This window comes from Heliconius melpomene, chromosome 7, assembly GCF_056956725.1.
Source record: "Heliconius melpomene rosina isolate 202511_hmr_F chromosome 7, ASM5695672v1, whole genome shotgun sequence".
In the NCBI taxonomy this organism is placed as follows: Eukaryota; Metazoa; Arthropoda; class Insecta; order Lepidoptera; family Nymphalidae; genus Heliconius; species Heliconius melpomene.
In genome coordinates, this window is record NC_140395.1 from 2,626,820 (window position 1) to 2,647,602 (window position 20,783).

Sequence of the window (20,783 nt, forward strand, 5' to 3'; positions counted from 1 at the left end):
AATCTATTTATATTTATTATTTAATGTAATTACTTATTTACAAAGGAAAAAACACTATTAATTTAGAAAAGACACTAATAATAACATTCAAAATTACGAGAGTGGTATGACGTCACTTTTTGCCAAACTAAACAGTCTCTAACATGTTGTGACGAGTTCACAGCCGATGATGCGCGTCGGTTGTCGCGAACATTTCTCCCGCCGTGCAGAATCAGGTCTCGATGTGATGCTGCATCTTTCCCGCGGTGAGCGACGACGTCTTCTTACTTTGGAAGCGGAACGAGTTTTTTGGTTGGCCTTTTCAGAAGACCACCCTTAGTGCGTACTTCAACTATTCGCACTTGTCCATCTGCACCTGGATATACTTTTTCTATGCGTCCTCTTGGCCACGTATTTCTTGGAAGTTGTGAGTCGGCTATAAGTACCGGGTCACCTATTTCATAAGTAGGGCCTCGACCATGAGGCTCCCGCCGGTGTTGAAGTTCAGGGAGATATTCGCGAACCCAGCGTCTCCAAAACATGTCCGCTAATATCTGTGAGCGTCTCCACTGCTTTTTGCTATCGATGTCGTCCTCACTAAATGTGCCAGGTACAGGTAGACGAGCTGAACCCCCAAGTAAAAAGTGATTGGGTGTTATAGATTCTTCGTCGTCATTGTTTACAGAAACATGTGTGAGGGGACGACTATTCACAGTATATTCTACTTCGCAGAGTAATGTAGCCAAAATTTCTTCTCGGGGGTATCTCTCACGAAGAATAGTGTATAGAGCTGTTTTCACGCAGCGAACAAGACGTTCCCATGCGCCTCCCATGAATGGTGCAGATGGTGTTATGAAACGCCATGCGATGCCTCGACGACTGGCTTCTTCTTTGAATGCTTCTCGAAGTTCTTTGTCTGCTCCATGCATGTTTGTACCATTATCTGAGTAAATTTCGGAAGGACATCCTCGACGTGCAGCGAATCTTCGCAATGCAAGTATGGCAGAGTCTGCGCTTAGGCTGGCGGCGATTTCCAGGTGAACTGCTCTAGTGGTAAGACACGTGAAGAGTGCGACGTAACGTTTCACGTGTTGTCTGCCGACGACTACTGTGAGAGGGCCAAAATAATCTAAGCCGGTGTATGTAAATGGTCTTCGATGATGAGCGAGACGGGATTTAGGATGATCACCCGTAGAAGGCTGTGGGGGTTGTGCCTTGCGAATACGACACTTGAGGCACTGATGAACTATCCTTTTCACGGTGGGACGAAGACGAATTACCCAAAAATGTTGACGTACTTCATTTACTATTATTTCGGTGCTGCTGTGGTGAAGACAACGGTGGGTCCAATCAATATATAACTGTGTGATGTAGTTATCTCCATCTAAGACTTGTGGTTTCTTTGTTTCGTCTTTTATTCCCTCGGCGGCGGCTATACGGCTGCGAAGAACGACAATGTCATCTCGGAGTTCTACGGGTAATGAATGAAGGCGACTTTGTTTGGCAATAGTCCTGTTGTATCTTAAGTCTGTGATATCTTCATTGAAAGATTCTTCTTGAGATGTTCGGATGAGAAGATTTTCTGCTTTTGTAATGTACTTCGAATCCAATATCAGAAAATTGTTGGAATCCATAGATTTCTTGCTATGTAGAGTAGTAGATTTCTTTTGCAATGTTTCTCTTCGTTTGTTCCACGTAGGATCTGATTCCATATTTCTACGTGTTCGCTTATAAAAGATCTTCTCTTTTTTATTTCTGCAAATATCTAAAAATTGCAAGACTCTAGCTGTGGCACGAAGTAGTCGCTCCCATTTTGAGAAGCGTTGTGGATCAGGAATTGCTTCACGTAATTTTGTCTTCAGCTGGAGTTCTTTAACGGTAAAAGTATGTTCTTCACCAGTATTATTTGACACGACCGGTTTTTCGATAGGCCAGGTACTCGGATTTTCTTTCAAGAAGGCAGGCCCGTGATACCATTCATGATCAGCTCCAAAATCAGATGGTACTTCTCTGGTGGCTATATCGGCGACATTGAGCTTAGAAGGTACCCAACGCCATTCTTCAACTTTGGTATATTCTTCAATGGCTGCTAGTCTATGTGCGACAAATGGCTTATAAGACCTGGCTCCATTTCTTATCCACGTCAGAACTGTCTTACTGTCTGTCCAAAAGATTTTGCATTCCGGCGCAATACGATGTTCTTTTATGACAGCTTCTGCTATGCGAACTCCCATGACGGCTGCTTGTAGTTCTAAACGAGGAATTGACATAACCTTGAGCGGGGCTACTTTCGCTTTAGCCATGATCATGTTGACTTGGACTTTTCCATCCGGAGCAACCACCCTCCAGTAGGCAGCTGCTGCGTAGGCTGTTTCACTGGCGTCGCTGAATATATGTAGTTGTACAGATGTGGCATCACTATAACCAGAGTAGCATCGAGGTAAGCTCACATTTTTCAATTTCTGAAGGTGTAGCATCCATTCTGCCCACTGCTTGGAAAGATCTTCATCCAGATGTTGATCCCAATCTATAATTCTTCGCCAAGATTCTTGAAGAATTTGTTTAGCACGAATAGTAACGGGTGAAGCGAAACCAAGTGGGTCATAGAGTGACATAACTATCTTCAGAGCTTCTCTCTTCGTAGGAGCTGTTTTCTTTAATAAACTGGGCGGTAATCTTGCTAGTTTTAAATTGAATCGTAATTCATCGGTTGACGGTCTCCACATTAAACCCAAAATCTTTTCTTCTTTGGTACCCAGGTTAATAGTTTCTGTCATATTTGATTGTTTTTCAAGTTCATTTATTATTTTCGGGATATTTGAAACCCACTTGCAGAGTTTGAAACAAGCTTCTCCGTGGATATGTTGGACCTTTTTGGAAGTTTCTATAGCTTCTTCTATACTTCGGAAACTGTCTAGGTAGTCATCCATATAGTGGTTGTGGATGATAGCTTCCACTGCTTCTGGATGCGTGTCGATGTACCTTTTTGCGTTCCAATCTTTAGCGAATATCGCGGTGCATGGTGAACTCGCAGCTCCAAATATAAGCGACGTCATGCGATATTCTTCAGGAGTTCCCTCCCGCCGGTGTCCTCTCCACAGGTAGCGAAGGGCATCCCTATCTTGAGGTCTTACTTTGACTTGCATAAACATTTCGGCTATGTCGGCTGATACAGCGAAAGCATGACGGCGAAATCTCATCATGACTCCAGGAAGCGATTGAAGAAGGTCTGGTCCAGTCAAGAGGAAATCGTTTAGTGACATACCTTTGGTTTTAGCAGCGGCGTCGTGAACAATGCGAAGCTTCTCTGGTTTAGCCGGGTTTTGCACGTCGAAGTGTGGCAGGTACCATGTTCTGCCTGGAGAGATACTTTTAGGTGCCACCTCAGCGTAGCCCTTCTGGACGAGTGATTCCATTTGTTCGGTGTATCTCCTTTTCAGTTCAGGATCACGATCAATTTTTCTCTCTATTGATATGAGCCTCTTCAGCGCCGACTCATAATTATTAACCATGATGCTGTTCTCTGATTTCCATAAAAGTGTGGTTTCAACATGCCCATCTTGTAAACGGTGTGTGTGTTTCTTCAAAATGTTTTCAGCCTTTATTTCTGGATCAGAGTCTGGCCGACGCGGATTAATGATAAGAGATTCCAAGGCAAAGTAATCTCTCAGTTGTTCATCCATTCTATCTTCAATAGCAGTAACTTGATTGACGAAATGGATTTTCTGACCCAATGTCCTATTGTGCGCACCATGTAGCACCCACCCGAGCGACGTGAGTGAAGCGATTGGTTGGTTCTTCGGTCCTATACGGACATCTTCGGCGAGTAGTAAATTCCAATTGTCTTGACCAATTAGAATTTTAGGCGTGGCTGAGTCGTAGGTGAGCTGGTTCTTCAAATCTATTAGATGATCGCAGGCAGCTAAGTCTTCTTCACGAATTGTTTGCGGGGAAAGATTAAGATGCGGAACGGTACGAGCTGTAAAGCTAATCTTCTTTTTCTGTGAATTAGCAAGTGTCACGGTAACACGCCTTGATCCCGGCGTTTCAATAACTATATCCCCGATTGCTTCCATCTTTAAAGGATCCAGCCGTCCCTCAGCACCGACTTCCTTTGCCAAAGCTTCATCTATGAGAGATACAGTTGATCCGTCGTCTAATAGAGCGTATGCGGAGGTTTCTCCCGCCGGTCCATGAACTCTGACTGGTATGATTTTAAGATAAGCATGCGCCTTTGACGGTACCCATGCGTTGGCCACGGTTTCCTTTTCTTCTTGTTGATTTCGAATTTCTGATTTCTCCTTTTTATCATAGTGTAGTAATCGATGATGAGTACCGATGCATCCCTTAATATTGCACTTCTGTGGTTTACAGGAATGTCCTGATTGTCGGAACCGCAGGCATCTGAAGCACAGTCGGTGTTCTTTGGCGAGTTCCCATCTTTTATCTGAGTTGGCATCTTGAAATTTCTTGCAGCTAATACTGTGATGACCTTCTTTGTTACAAATTTTGCACGTACTTTTCACCATTCCATGAAATCTATTAGTTTTCCTTTCTTCGGTAGTATTGTGCGTTCTATGTATCACACGACGAGTAGGCTCTGAGTGCGGGATCTCTGTTGAATAAGGTGTGCGACATGCTGCTTGTTTGGTGAGAAACTCGCTGAAGTGCGTCAGGTCTGGTTTGAATATAGATGCTTGTTCCTCGTACCACCTGGTACATAACGACGATGGTAGCTTTTCACGAAGGGCCCTCGTTATATCTGGCGCAGTGATAAAGTTGTGTAAATCGAGGGCGCGAAACAGATTGACACTGCTTCTTACCTTACTGGCGAATGCATGTATCTCCTTTGGATTGTCAGCACAACGAGGTAGAGATCGAAGCTTGTCATATTCACTATATGCGATTGCATCTGGACGACCGAAATTCATTTCAAGCTCTTCTATGATGGCATCCGGTTTTGAATGAGCTATGAGTTGTGTGTCGACGACTTCCAATGCTTTTCCAGTTAGGCTTCTTCGAATTCTGGCTGTATTTTCAACTTCATTGAAGTATCCCTTAGTGTTTTCATATATGGCCCTGTATGATAGCCATTCATTTAACACTCCACTATATGTAGGAAGATCCATGATGACTTTGGACGCGACGGGAAAATTGTATGACGATAATGGAGGTAACATTGTAGGTTTAGGTACCTCTGTTTTCATACACAACGATGTAGGAGCGGTTTCGGCTTTTTCGCATCTTTTCTTCAAATTTTCTATTTCCTTTTTTAGCTCCTCTATTTCCTTTGTTGAATCTCTCTGTATTGCTTGTTGATTTTCGGAATTGTTGCCGATATTCGGATGTTGAGGCATTCTATAGCATGACGGCACTGGATGTGGTTGCCTCGGAACATCTGCACATGGTGTAAGTGATTTTTGTACGATTTGTGCATTATCTTCAATCCAGGAGCTAACGTAGTCGGTTTTCGATATATTATCTTCCTGGGATTCTGAACTATCTGATTCAGCATCTTCCAGAGCTATTTGCGCGAGTTCAAGCTTGATGCGAAGTATTTCTTCACGAGCATTTCTTGCTCTACGTCTGGATTTCGTAGACTTCTTCGAGTTTGCACGTTTCGAAGTTGTCGACTTTATTTGTGTGCCTTCAAATTGTTCCTCCTTGTTAATTGAAATAATTCTTGAGTCTTCCTTTTCGTCACTTGGTACTATTAAGTTCTTTTCTATTTCGGAATCCTCTTGTGTATTCGTAGGCGGGTGTGTCACCTCTGTGTGACTAGATGAAGGGTCGGCTTCATATCTCAATCCCTCGGATCGACCTCTTGATCTTGTGATAGGCATCTTAGTAAAAACCTACGATAATTGGTAAAACTCACCAAGACGAAACGATAATACTCGAAGGCGGATGCACGAAGATTCTCGGAGACGAACGACGACACTCGAAGGCGGAAGCACGAAGATTCTCGGAGACGAACGACGACACACGAAGGCGGATGTCGGAGGATGATGCACGAACACTCACGAAGACTTACGATAATACTCGAAGGCGGATGCACGAACACTCACGACGTGACTTACGGCGCGATAGATGTCAGCGCAGTAGCGAGCACGACAGTCAATGCGGACGCCAACGGAGGCGGCGGAGAGCGCAGCGGAGAGCGCTATGTGACGGAGAACACTGCGCGACGGAGAGCACTGCGCGATGTAGTACGATAATACTCGAAGGCGGATGCACGAAGGTTCTCGAACACTCACGATAACACTCGAAGGCGGATGTCAGAGGCTGATGCACGAACACTCACGAAGACTACAGGCGAGTAAGGCGACTTCAGCACAGTTGCGAGCGCGACAGTCAATACGGAATATACTGCGCGATGGAGCACGGCGCGACGGAGAGCACTACGCGATGGAGCACTTACGAAGACTCACGAAGGCGGATGCACAAAACACTCACGACGTGACGGGATATGTGACGTCAGCGCAGTTGCGAGCGCGACAGTCGATACGGATGCGAAACGCGACGGCGAATGCGTTTGCGAGCGCGACGGAAAACACTGCGCGATAGAGTACTGCGCGACGGAGCACTTGCGCGACGGAGCACTGCGATAACTTGCACGATGACGGATGATGCTTCAGCTTCGGTGAGGAGTCCCCAGATCCGGCTCGAAGGACCAGCACGTTGTACCGGACGGGCGGAACTCAAGTGAATGAGCCGCTGACGCCCTGCACACTATAGGTTCCAGATCATGGGAACACGGAGTATGCTGAGACCCCAAGACGTTCTTGTGAGTCGTTCTTGTGAGACGTTCTTGTGAGTCGTTCTTGTGAGACGTTCTTGTGAGACGTTCTTGTGAGACGTTCTTGTGAGACGTTCTTGGGAGTCCTTCTTGTGAGACGTTCTTGTGAGTCCTTCTTGTGAGACGTTCTTGTGAGACGTTCTTGTGAGTCTTTCTTGTGAGACGTTCTTGTGATACATTGAAACAAGATACTGAAACAGGATGTTGAAACAGGATATTGAAACAAGATGTTGATCACTGTATAACGGTCGGTGACTGTCGGCTCTATTCGTATCTTGTTCCGATTCTATCTTCTTCCTGTTGTGCTCACCGTTGATTGCCGACTGTCTCTGTCTCGCCCGACGCGCACCTCCGTTGCGCGGAGCTAAACGGTAACGAGAGCCGCGAGCCACCGAGCCGTTTTATCTTTATTTACAACAATATTTTTACTATGATTATCACACATTTACATTTATATTTTAATAACTAAAAATCGGATGTTTTTACAATTTATACATATTAAAAGAACATAAAAATATCTATCTATCTATGTATAAAACATTATACTATTTAAGTATTATCTATTATTAAATTACGAAAAATGCTGTTACGATGACGAATTTTACATGAGTTTTTACAATGAAAATTCTCTCTAAAATTAATTACACACATTAGGAATATACAAATCTGTTATTTTGTTACAGAAAACTATGACAAACAATAATTAATAATAAAATTTACTATACGGAAGTTACTATTATATAAAAAGCGATTAATGCGGCAAATCATAGTACAACTATACAAATAAGATATAAAGTCGAAAATTATTATCTAAAACGGAACCCAAATCTATTTATATTTATTATTTAATGTAATTACTTATTTACAAAGGAAAAAACACTATTAATTTAGAAAAGACACTAATAATAACATTCAAAATTACGAGAGTGGTATGACGTCACTTTTTGCCAAACTAAACAGTCTCTAACATGTTGTGACGAGTTCACAGCCGATGATGCGCGTCGGTTGTCGCGAACAATTTGAATTATACATTTTTATTTTGTGCCAAAATTTTATTACTGTGGGTGTACAATACTAGTATAGATTATGGTTACACAATGACATTATACAAAATACATCAAAAATAGTGCATACATTTTCGTATCTTTTGATCACCACCAGGGAACCTAAATTGAACATTTGATATTAATTTCAGCTTACTTACTTAAGATAAGAATAATCTTGACAGATGGGCTGACTCGCCTCAAGTAAAATTAAAACATAAAAAAACATACATATATCTACATTTGACTTCTCCTTAACCAAAATGCTTTAGACATTGACGCGGTCACACACCGCTACTCTACCTTAACAAAATACTTATAGAATATTTATATATTTAGATTCATCGATGACCCCTATAGCACAGTAGTAACAATTTCATTTATTAATAACATTCATTAAACTGACTAAACTCCACGCTTAACTCGTTACCATGAGATAATGAAAATATTAAATATTTCAGTCTCTGGAGTAGGAATCGAACTCACAACCGTCGCGTTTACCGTCGCACGTTAGTACCCCTGCGCTACGATGGCCTCAGACAAAACAAAAAAAGTAAATAAACTTAACAAAATTTATACTTATTTTCTTATTTTATTCATACACTAACTCAAAACTTATATTCTGATGAACTAAAAAAACTGACTCAACTTACTAAAACCTCTAATATTACTAAGCGAGATATCCAAAAAAAAACTAAAAATTCGTTCTCCCAAATCACTTTTGACAAAGGTCTTTCACAACTCAGGTAGCGGGTTCGAATCCTATGTTTTATGAATGCATTTAATTTATGTGTTCACATTGTATTTTTGTATGAATCAAGTTTGTTGATGACTTCAATGGGTGGACGTTAGTATTGATATATTAATGCCAGGTAAATTAAAAAGAACTGGTGTAAAGTGGACTAACTGTGCAGTGGTTATGGGTTCGATTTTGCAACCGGAATTTTGAAATTAAAATAAATTGTCAAATAAAAATACTTAGATTCGTATAAGGCGCGGGCTCGGGCACGTTCAAAATTTATTATGACATATTTAATATTAACATTTCTTCGCTCTTAACGAGGCAAAGCGCGGCGTTGATTTACGCCACTCTAAACGCAATGTCTCGAGAATCCGGCGGAAAGTGGGAATGTAAATGTCATAGCGGAGTGACTTTGTTAATGTTACTGAGAAACGCATCGCAGACAGACTGTCTCTAAACGTGATTGCTACTATTTATTAAGGGTATTAGGCAAGGCTAGTTATTTATGTTTTTTACTGTATGTTTTTTTCATGTATTATCTTGCATAGTAGGTAGAGAAACCCTGTTAAGACACTCCATTCTCTTTTTTCCATTGCGTAATTGACTTGCAGAACTCTACGTCACTTATTGTCTTATTAGTGTGTGATTTTTTTTAGTTTTACGCTGTATCCTGCAGATAGCAGAAGTAGGCAAACCGAACTTGAGAAGCTCCTTTTCCATTAAGATACTTCCTTTATCCACTCTCCGTCGACTTCTGGAGGCATTGCGTGTTGAGTGGTGGAATTCAATACCGCACTTTTCCTTGTTACCAAAATGAGGTAATGAAATATAAAATAATATCTTTCTTGCAAATAATGTGAAAATTGGGTAAATAACAAAAAAATCAGTCATGTTAGAGTCGGGCTCGCCTATCGAGGGTTCCGTACTAATTATTGATTGTAGATCAACATCTTAGCTTGTAGATGTATGCACTAACTTTGTATGAAATGAATATGTACATATAAAGGTCACTATTTTATATTAAAAATACTTTTGTTATTTTTCTGTAATATACTTCTTTGTTATAAATTCTCCTGGAAAGTATATATAAAATAGATTGTAGATCTAATTTTAGCTTGATATCTCCTCGCGATCTTGAGACAAATGGTCCTAACAGACACAGACATACAGACAGACAGAACAAAAGTAATCCTATAATTTTTTTTTTAATTTTCAGGTACGAAACCCTAAAACCGGTTTTTCCTAACTACAGCCACAGCTTGGTTTTAAAAGACATATTTCGGCGTCGATTCGAAGCAAAGCTTTGAAGTCAAATGTATCGGAAATAATTCGATATCAATAGAATGGGTTGGAATTTATGTAATTAGGGGAGGTTATGGAGGTAAGGGGGTGAAATTTTCGGGGGTAATTTAAATTCAACCCTTTCACAGGTTGATAACCCTATCTTCTTTATTTTTTTATCTACGCATTTTTTTTTGTATTTTACAGAATAAATTAGGCTATCGTGTTTGACTGTAAAACTTGGTTTGTTTCTTATCTACGGGGGTATGAATTATTGTTTTGATTACATAGTTATATCCAGATATTCTTCTTTTTTTTTAGCTTCGCCTTAACCCTAGCAGGATAACTAGGAACCTGGAATGCAACCGTCTCTGCGTGCATCTTTCGCCTCGACCACTGTCATCACTTTCTCTATACATGCAAAAAAATTGAGATCTTCGTGGTATAATGGCATAGGATTTGAATATAAACGTAATGATTTTGAGTTCATTCCCTACTTGGGATATGCTTATAATTAAAATTTTCCAAGCGGTAATTGAACCCGCAACCATCGCGTTGACTTGTTATCTTCCTGCCCCACGAGCGACGGCCTCGTTCAACCAGTTAATTATCCATTATCTAACAAAATCAAATATCTATTCAGAATTATAATTAAAAAATTCTTTAAAACAAAGACTGAGCCATTGCAAAAGTAAAAGTCGATGTTATCGATACGAACTTGTGACCATCTCATTCTTATAATGAAAAAAAATGTTTTTTACATTTTGTTTTGTCTAAAATGTACGATAGCTTTTCGTTTTTGATACATTGCGTGTTTATATTGTGATCATTTTCAATGGTTTTATGGAGAAGAGTGAGGTAGAAAGAACCGGGGAACCCAGAAAACCGGGAAGATTTATGATGGTAAATGGTAAGAGAGGTAGGGGGAGACCTCGGTAGACCTTCGAAAACACAATATCCAAGATACTGGAGGAAGGCCACGTAAAAAACATGAGGATCCCCCGGAGAGCATTTATAAAAAGTTTGATGACAGTGGACGAGGCGAAAGAGGTATGTAGAGACAGTAGCGTTTGGCGCTCTCTTCTCTCCGACTACCCCGCTAGGGATACAGTAAGAAGTTAAGTAAAGTTAGTTAAATATTTCATTTCTTCGAGTGGGAATCGAACCCACAACCTGACGCGCATACAATCACATGCTAGAGCCACTGCGCCACTACTGGCCTCCATAACAGCAATGTATATCAAAAACATCTAAAGAACCATTCCCAAATAAGTAACTATGATAAAGTGGAGTAAGAGAATCGTGATTGTAACTGAACGCTGACTCATTCAGATGTTTTCGAATATTATTTGATTTGATACTTGTATTGTTAGAACGAAATATACTATAAGACCAATTGACCGTAACGCGATGGTTTTGGATTCCATTCCTGCTTTAAATAAATATTTTTTAGCTTCATGCTTTATCTCATTCTGCATACACCTTCAGCTCTTGCACTGTCATTAACGTCTTAATATACATTTCTCTTTCTTTTTTCCTCAACCTGTCGCCTTCTTTTGCTGGACTTAGGCCTCCCTCATCGAGCGCCAACCATCACGAGACTGGGGCAGTCATTCATTAATTTTTATTTTCTCGATTTAGTCTTAGAGTACAAAGCGTTGGTTTCCGGCATTCAATACAAGTTAAACATAACACGGAGAAAGAAGAGTGTTGACACTAGCGAGAGGAACAGAGTGTCTTAACACCCTTATCCTCACCTGCATGAAGCGTCGAACTAAAATAAAAAAAAAACACCCTCGCTCATCAAGCTAAAATGAAAGCATTAATGGTCGATATTTAGTAGTTTCTTTGTCGACTCGAACATTTTCATTATACTTTAAATTGCAAACAAGTTTTTGTAATATGTATGGAGAATGTTGGAAATTCCTTCACTATGTATGGACCGTGGCTTTACTTATATATTTTTACATTGTTTTTAATGTCAAAATGCAGATAGATATAATTCAGTGTTGATTTACACATTGTCCAATTTCTGCTCAAAAAGTAAGCAAAAAATAGCGTCAACAAATGCGACGGTAGGATAGGCAGTAGGGTAGGCAGAGGGATCCTGGAAACCCAGTCTTATGACTCTTCGTTGGCTGTCCCCAGTCAGAATCGAACCCACTCTTCTAGTTATCTTCTCTGTTCTCCACACATTTTTTTCCTACCTACCCTATTATACTCGGAATACAGAGTAAAACTAAAAAACTATATTTTTTTAACGAACTGACGACATAAAAATCCTTTATTCCATATTATATACTGTAATAGTGTAATCATTTTGTAATTTTCTTTACAACAAAATTAATGATTTAATAAGTATATTACGTAGTTTGACATAACATGTAAGTAATTTACCCTTAGAAGATAATCAACATTAATAGACGAGTTGATATTGCATAATTTTATTAGGATTCCGTATTAGCTAATGCGTAAAACGGGACTCTATTACTGAGTGCCCGCTGTCTGTTTGTCTCTCCGTATGTCACCAGGCTGTATCTCCGAAACGATGATAGTGAGACAGTTAATTTTTTTACAGATGATGTATTTTTGTAGAAGAAATACTAAAAAACAAATTAAAATATATATATTGAAGGGCGAGTGTTTTTGCCATTTTTATAGATAATAGTACGAAACCGCATATAGTACGTCGCATTTAGCTAGTTCTCTATACCTATATGAAGATCTTAACAATTTTATAATATGAAACCGTCGTGGTGGAATGGAGGACACTGGAGAAAGACTTGTTTTATATCCACGCTCTGTCTGAACAGGCAATGTCTGAAAAATTGGGGTCCAGAATGCTTTGATACTAGGTTCCCTCTGCCTACCTAGAAGAGAGGAGAGGTTTTTTCAACATGTCGCTTAGTATAGCAATGGTGGTAGAGATTAAATGTCAAAGCACTCCGTTCGAGACATTTTGCGGGACACAGTACTGAATAGTGCTTACCAACGCCATGTTTTAGCTTATCAAAGCGGGAAAATAACATTATTTAAAAATAACCATTTCTTCGATCAAATCGAACTTACGACCGTCTTACCCACACACAATAAAACCCTGTAAACCACTGCGCTATAAAGGCATCTTCATACATACATATAATATGTATGGTACATACAAAAACGTACCTTAACAGCGGGAAACTGTCTGCGGGCAACAATGCCGCTTAATGATCGATAATAACCAGTGATATGTCGAATAAAAACTCGATCTTTCAACAATAAATTTCATCGAAATTTGATTCCGTATATAATTATTAATTAAATTAATTATATTTAAATTTAAAGGACAGCAGTGGCCACAGTGAATACAGTGTCTGACTACTTACGCGACGGTTATAGGTTCGATTCTTATTCGGGGGAATGAATTATTTTGATTTCAAACTATTACTAGCGCGGCGTTGCACTCCGCTACAATGTTTCGCTACAAATTGGGCAGGATATCTGGAATGGACCATATTTACATTAGGTTACCTTCTGCCTACCATGCTATAGACCATCATGGAACAGTGTGCCAGCGTCTGACTGCTGTTAATACATTGTTCGTAGATTCGATTCTCACGACTTTATTTCAATTTTCCACATCCCTGTTCTAGTAAAATAATAAAAACGGAGAACAGAGGGTTTTGGAAGTTTCTGTGTTTACCCTGCAAAAAGGTGATCAAAACCTACAATTTTATAAAATGACTTTTAAATTTCAAGAATCCATAAAGATCCCTAATTTGAACTCAAAAAAGTTTAAGCCGGCGTAAAACGGATTCAATCGACCCCGCATAAATTTGAAATGGAAATAATTTAATTTTATTATTATTTATATTTTGCATCTTTCCTCCTTTTGTTTTTAATTATTTGTGTTTTGGGTACAATGTTGATGATTTGTCATTTACTGTGGTTACAAGTTCGATTTCATTTAAAGCAAAAGCTTTTATAGTTGCGATAATTGATAGTTATTTCATTAAAAATTTAGATAAAAGGTTATATTATAACACTATATTACAAAAACAAAGAATATACTACTTAATTAACAGAAAATGAATGATATATTCTTTATTTAAACTCCACTCTGTATCACTCTATACAGCAGGATAGGCAAGGGAAACCTAGTGACAAAACACTTCGTTCCCTACTTTCTGTCCAAATTTTCGATACACCTTGCGTATTGCGTGGCAAAACTCAATACTGCGACAGAAAGAAAAAAAATATAGTTACTAGAGCGAGGGTATGAATTCCCTGGAGTAGGAATCGAACTCACAACCGTCGCGTTTATAGTCAGATGCTGAGCTGCAGTGCCAGGATATATTATAACTATACGTAGGCGTAGAAAGCTGACGTTTCAAGTGTAGGTTCCTTGGCGAGTGTAGGGGAGCCCTAAAACAAAATCACCAAATGAAAAGATAGATTTTACGTTTTAGTTTAGAAACAGTTTCACGCTTTATCCCGCATTTAATTACAGAGTAGGTAAAGAGAATCTTGTGGCAGCTTTGCACTTCTCATCTAAATTAAAAACATTGTGTGTTCATTGGCGGAAATTAACGCCGCGTTTTATCTTGTCAGAAAGAAAACTGAACCAGGAACCATTCCATTAACAAATGCCATCTCAGGATATATTAAAAGATAAAATACTTTAAAATCAAAATTAAAAGGAATTCCGTCGTCAGTCTCTCATGTTCACTCAACGGGGGTCTTGCCTTTGAATACGCTTAATTCGAGGTCATATCTTTTTTTTTAATATGTATCGTGTAATTTTTTTAATATGTCAATACAGATAATATATTAATTTTGTAATTCACTTTGATATGTTGATGCTAATTTATGTTTGTATGAATGTATGATTAAATAATAAATTTCAATCTGTTGTTCAGTGATTTCAAGAGAACGGAGACATTTATCACTAGGTTCTCTTTGTGGCTGATAAAATTTAAAAATTTTTTTAATTTCTCCCTGAATTGCACTATCATTTTGTTTCCAGGCCCTGGTTTTGCAGTGGGACACCGTGTCACACAACCAGGAATGAGTCGAAAATTTCGAGAAAAGTAGGAATATTTTGCGGGAAAAAGCGTGAAAAAGCTTTTATGCCTAAATTATACATTTATATATGTATATATAATATATATATGAACAAACGGCATAATTTAAATTTTAAAAGCTTTATTCCACTTATCGTCGTATCTTGTTGCATCCGATGTCGGATTCATATAAAATTATTACAAATTAAAGAAATTTTAAAATTTGCAAGTCCCCTTTATGATTTGCCGAAATATTTAAACGTTCAGTAAATGGTTTTTGTGTGCGTTTTAAAATAATGTATATCGAATTGGAAATTGAAATGAAATTTCTTTTTTAGTTACTGTTATAAAAAAAGATTTTTGAGGAAATATTAATTTGAAAATTATGTTATTGTGGGGATATTCGTTAGTTTTTAAAATACAAAAAGTTCTTAATAAAGCTAACTCTAAAGTTATTGATTCAATTAGAAATATTAAACATACAATTGTGAAACGAGAGCCAAGTTCGATGTTGAACGATGTGACGCTAAACGCTACGGTCTCATACCTCTTTCACCTCGTCCACCCTCAACCTTGAAATTGATATTCTAATTACTTACATGAACACAGAACTTGGCACCCATAGATTCCGTCGTCGTCTCTTGCCTTATTAGTATTATTAGTGAAACCGTAGCCCTATATGTACCTATTTTTTTAACATCGCGCTTTATCTCATTACCAGAGTAAGGAAATAAAAAGAATTCATTCCCCGATTTACATATCGAACCCACGTCCTCAATAATAATATTATAATCTAGTAATATTAGACTTTTGCTATAAGGTCACCTTATCTTTTTCTTTTATTTATTGATATATCTAATTCATCACTAATTTTATAAAGGAGCCGTTCATTAGCAAAACGAATGTAAAAATGATAAACGCTTTCACGAAACAATCGAATCGATTCGGAATAATATGCTAATATGAATCTAATTTACTTAATGATGGTAACAGATTAAATATCGAATGCTAAATCATTTGAATGTTATCGATTTTTATTATAACACTAGCTTTTGCTGTGGTTTCGCTTGTGTGGTCGAATGAGAATCATTTTAATACTCTGTTTCTATATTATGACTTAGTAACTTGCCTATTTTGCAACGAGAGGAAAAGCATACAAAAATTAATAATATATCTTTTTCCTTTAAGAAGCTAAATAAAATATTTTTGATCTTAGTCAATTGTAGTGGTAGAATGTCTGGCTGTAAAATTAAATGCGACAGTAGTGAGTTCGGTTCCCCCCGGAGAATATTTTTTTTTTATATCCAGCCTTTGGTAATAAAAAGCACCATTCAAAACACAGTGATTTGTCATTGAGTGAGTGAGTAACTGTCACTCCGTCCTTTTTGTTTTCTCCAGTACAAAAATAAAGAGGGAACCTCAATAGGTTCCGAAGCGTACGAAGAAATAAGTTCTTAAGCAAGACATTAAATTGTAATCATATAATTAATTATTCCAAATATTGGTCTTATACAATTTGCTGATCTAATATCTATCTATCTATCTATTTTAGTAATACATTCATTTTATAGGTTACCTTATAAAAACGTTTCCTTAGGCATTGAACGGATGAGAGTTATGAAGAAATAGAAGCGTTATTTAAAAAATCTATATTTTTCATTGTTGATTTTTTATCAGTAAATTTAATAATAATCAAAAATATAGAAAAAAAGATTTTCAATCGTGTTATTGTTTAATTGGAAAAATTTTCATCAAAATCTTATAAAAGATGCTTATAATAAGATTATTCGAAAAATACGATCAAAACACAACTTCTCAATTCGAAGTTCATGAGATTAACACATACAACCAAACCAACTCTTCACCATTCTAATATTAATATAGAAGTATAGATATATATAGGTTCCACAGAATTGTCTAAACATACCTAACTCTATGGGCGGATATCAAACACCCTACTATTACATTTAGAAACGATTGTTTATTTCGGTCCAGAAATCGACATAACTATGAAATTACATATATTTCGAATGCAACCGAATATAACAACCAACAGATACGTGGGACTCAAATTGATAGTACCGTTTTTGTGGAACTTGGCCAATTAAAAAAGGTAAAAGTGCTTAATTCACCTACGTATATGAAATTTTGGAGGTTAAATTGGTGTTTTGGGGGGTTATAGTGGATGTAACAGGTTTGGTTCCTATTTGAGGTCTTTTTTGTTTAGCATTTTCCCGTATAGCAAGATAAGTAGATGGACAAAATCCGTTTCCCATTTTTCGCCCATTATGTTCAAATTTTCTGGGTAACGAAAATAGTTTATATATTCCTCCATGTGAAATATTTAATATTTTTTAGGATTATTTTTATTAATTAATATTTATTAAATGAGAAATAAACATGTTTGTATTATCCTACTAATATTATAAATGTAAATTAGTAAATTTTGAATAGTTTCGCTGTTTGATGTATAATATAACAATAAGATACGTGTCTTGTTATCAGAAAAAGAAAATGAAAATATTAAATTCCCCCGAGTAGAAATCGAACCCACAGCCGTCACGTTCACAGTCATACGCTTTACCACTACGCCACGAGAACAATAAAAAGACAATATTAGCTAAATCTAGATATTTTCTAGATACGAGTAGGTTTCAAAATGACGTTATCCCCAAGCTATTAGCCCGGTGCAAGGTCACGCAAATAATTGCTTTGTTTCGCATGATTCATTAGAGCGTACCTACTCGTGGAGACATACGGAACGATATTATGTCGAGCGTCAAGTATAAAATTCTTCCTTTTAGGGTTCCTTTCCTGAAATGAAAAATACGGAACGCTAATACGCCAGTGGCGGAGAGGCACAAGTGTGTGATTGTAGACGCAACTGGTTGGGGGTTCGTAAATACCTTCAAAATCGGGCGGAAAATGAGAACGAAGTGCCGTAACACCACGTGCCTTCTGTCTACACTGCTGTCTGTGAGATAGAACGTGAATTTCATTTATTACGATCACTTTTTTTTCTATATAATATATCTGTCTTTACGACGGCTTCAAATAAGTATTGTTGTAAATTTGATAATAAATCTTTAAATATTAAATATAATAAGAAATGCAGAGAACGAAGAAATAATACTAACACAGCATACGTATCAGTACGTATCTGCATTAAATATAACTAAATACTTTTGCTTAACAAAATTTTAATCCCTATGTCAACTGGTCAACAATCACAATGAATAATGTATCTTTGGTGACCCACTTATTTGACAATATCACCAGTTCGATTCCCGTGTTGAATATAATGAGTTGAATATTCATTTAAATTGCTATACAAGGTTTATTCTAGGGAATCTATCTATACTTCTATTATAATATTCTAAAACTGAAGAGTTTGTTTGTTCGAATGCGTTAATCTAAGGAACTAATTAACTAACTGACTAACTAATTAGTTTATTTATTGAAGAAAACTAAAGTCAAAGTCAAAGTCAACTAATAACTTTAATTAACTATAGGAAAAGGTTAACTATAGGAACATTTCCTACTTCCATTAGACTATGAGGGTAAAACCGCGGGTAAAATTAGTATTATATAATTTTTCTTTAAGACATCTGTAGTATACCATCATGGTACATTAGGGAGGTAGTGGTTGTGGGTTCAATTCTCTGATTATATTTAATGCGCTGCTGCTTTTAAAAATATGGAAAATATTTTTTTATTCTTAGTGCTCCGTACCTCAAAAGGAAAAACAAAGCTTTATTATTATGAAACCATTATTAAGAAAAAACATTACATTCAAATTTTTTATATAAAATAAGTTTGCCAACTTTTATAATTTGTACTTTCTAATGATCTACAGCCATTAAAATAGGTACTGGTCTTGGTCTTGGCAAACTAAAAGCACAAATTAAAAACACCGAATATTATTTAATAAGCCGTTATTAATAAAAAGAAAAAATAACGAAATTTAAATAAAAAACACACGCCGTTACCAGCTTAACCGATTACGACTCTACCGTAAACGTAACTGATTTGGTATAACCATTGCACTCGATTCCAAATCGAATGATTTGGACTTTCTATGAGATAACTTTTTTAGCTTCACGCATATAACAGGGCAGGCAGAGAGAGCCCAGTGTTCTCTCCGTTCTCCACTTTATTTCTATAGCGAGACTCTACTAAATATATATGAAGAAAAATACGATGATGAAGCTGTCGTGAAGCAGAGGCGAGATCCGTAATGACTCAATAATTCGACGGAAAGTGAAGAATGAAAGTATTTTAATGGGAACGGAGTCTATCAACGCTGCGTTCCCAAGTTTCACCTGCCTACTCTGATATGCGACTGCTTAAAACACGTACACCAATATATCTACAAATAGTAATAAATAGATTATATTTTTTTATAATAATTTATATTTAAAAATGTAAAATTGATTCACTAATTTAGTAAAAGTATATTCTGACTAGATTAGTCTCTTTTGTGTCGCGCAGTCGGTTAAAAATAGTATATTCAACCCCTAACCGACTAACAATAATTTTCTATCTCATTCAACCAAAATAACGAATAATACTATCAAAAACATGTTTTAAATTAAGTTAAAAAGGCAACCCCTTTAAACTGCCCTATTAGTTGTTACCCATAAAATTTGAACCTTGTACCCTTTTATATAAGGCTGGTGTAATCTAATACACCCCCTATTGATAGGTAATTCGTTCAATCCGTAAAGATCGGACGGGAGCACCGATTTGCTGACATTTATTCTATTTTTAGGGTTGATGCTGGAGAGAAACTGGATTTTTTTTCTTTTTTTTTAAGTCTTTTTTTAATTAAATGTGACTTCTTTTGGTTTTTTTGTCTTTTTTATTTTTATAATATGTGTGTCTATAGTGGAAGGGTGTGATATAAACAAATGTAAGTAAAAATATTTTTAATAATCCCGAAAATTTCTTGGGACGTATAAAAAAATTAATTCTTAATTTTAAATTTTTACGGATGAATTCCCACTCGAAGGAACGAAATATTTCATTTTTTTTTACTCGCTCTGGTTATGCACGATGTTAAGTTCCGACACTCAACGGAAGAAGAAGAACGGAAGTATCTCAATAGGGAACATAGTCTTAATGTCAAGTTCTCATGTTCCCTCTGCCTACTTTACTATGTATATCCTCAAGCTAAAAAAATCGATGATCTACATTGAATTAATTATTATAATAATATATTTACAAATTAGTTACCTATATATTCGTAACATAAATAATAACCATATTTTTATAATCTTATAAAAAATCACACAATTTGTATACAGATCGCTTATAATCGATTTTAATCGGCATTTTTCATATGACATATTAAGTATATTAATATTATTTATTATCTGTATTCATTGGCACAGTGGCAATATTTTAGTTCAAAAGGGTCACTGCTTCTTTCTTTTTTTGATATATTGATTTATTTACAGAACATAAATGGTAAACACGTAAAGTTCAAAATAAATTGTAGTATAAAGTGGAGACCGTCGTGGCTTAGCGGTACAGTGTCGCTCTAGTAGCAAGACAAAGTACGGCGTTGTGTTCCGTCACTTAACAATTTCTCAAAAATTTGTAAGAAAGTCGGAAACGAAATGTCTTAACACTAAAGTGGGACAATGTTTGTCTGTAAGCACGATGGTTTTAGGTTCGATTCCCACTCAGAGGTATTACTTTTCTTCATATTCTTGCTCTGACAAGACAAGCTCTGTCTGGAATTTTCAGAATGTGAAGTATTAACATTTTTGACACTAAGCCAATCTAAGAACAATTCTTGGTTCAAACCCATTCAGTATATAATATCTGTATGTAACATATAATATCAATATAAATAACAAGATTTTTTTTTAATTTGTAGCACAAAAACA

At 36.9% G+C, this 20,783-nt stretch overlaps 1 protein-coding gene across 1 annotated transcript; it reads right to left on the reverse strand.

Moving 5' to 3' along the window:
- Nucleotides 1–263: 263 nt before the first annotated feature.
- Nucleotides 264–5,822, reverse strand: LOC146537303 (uncharacterized). Its single transcript, XM_085188178.1, has one exon. The coding sequence runs from the start codon at nt 5,820–5,822 to the stop codon at nt 264–266; it is 5,559 nt and encodes a 1,852-aa protein (XP_085044304.1).
- Nucleotides 5,823–20,783: the final 14,961 nt, after the last annotated feature.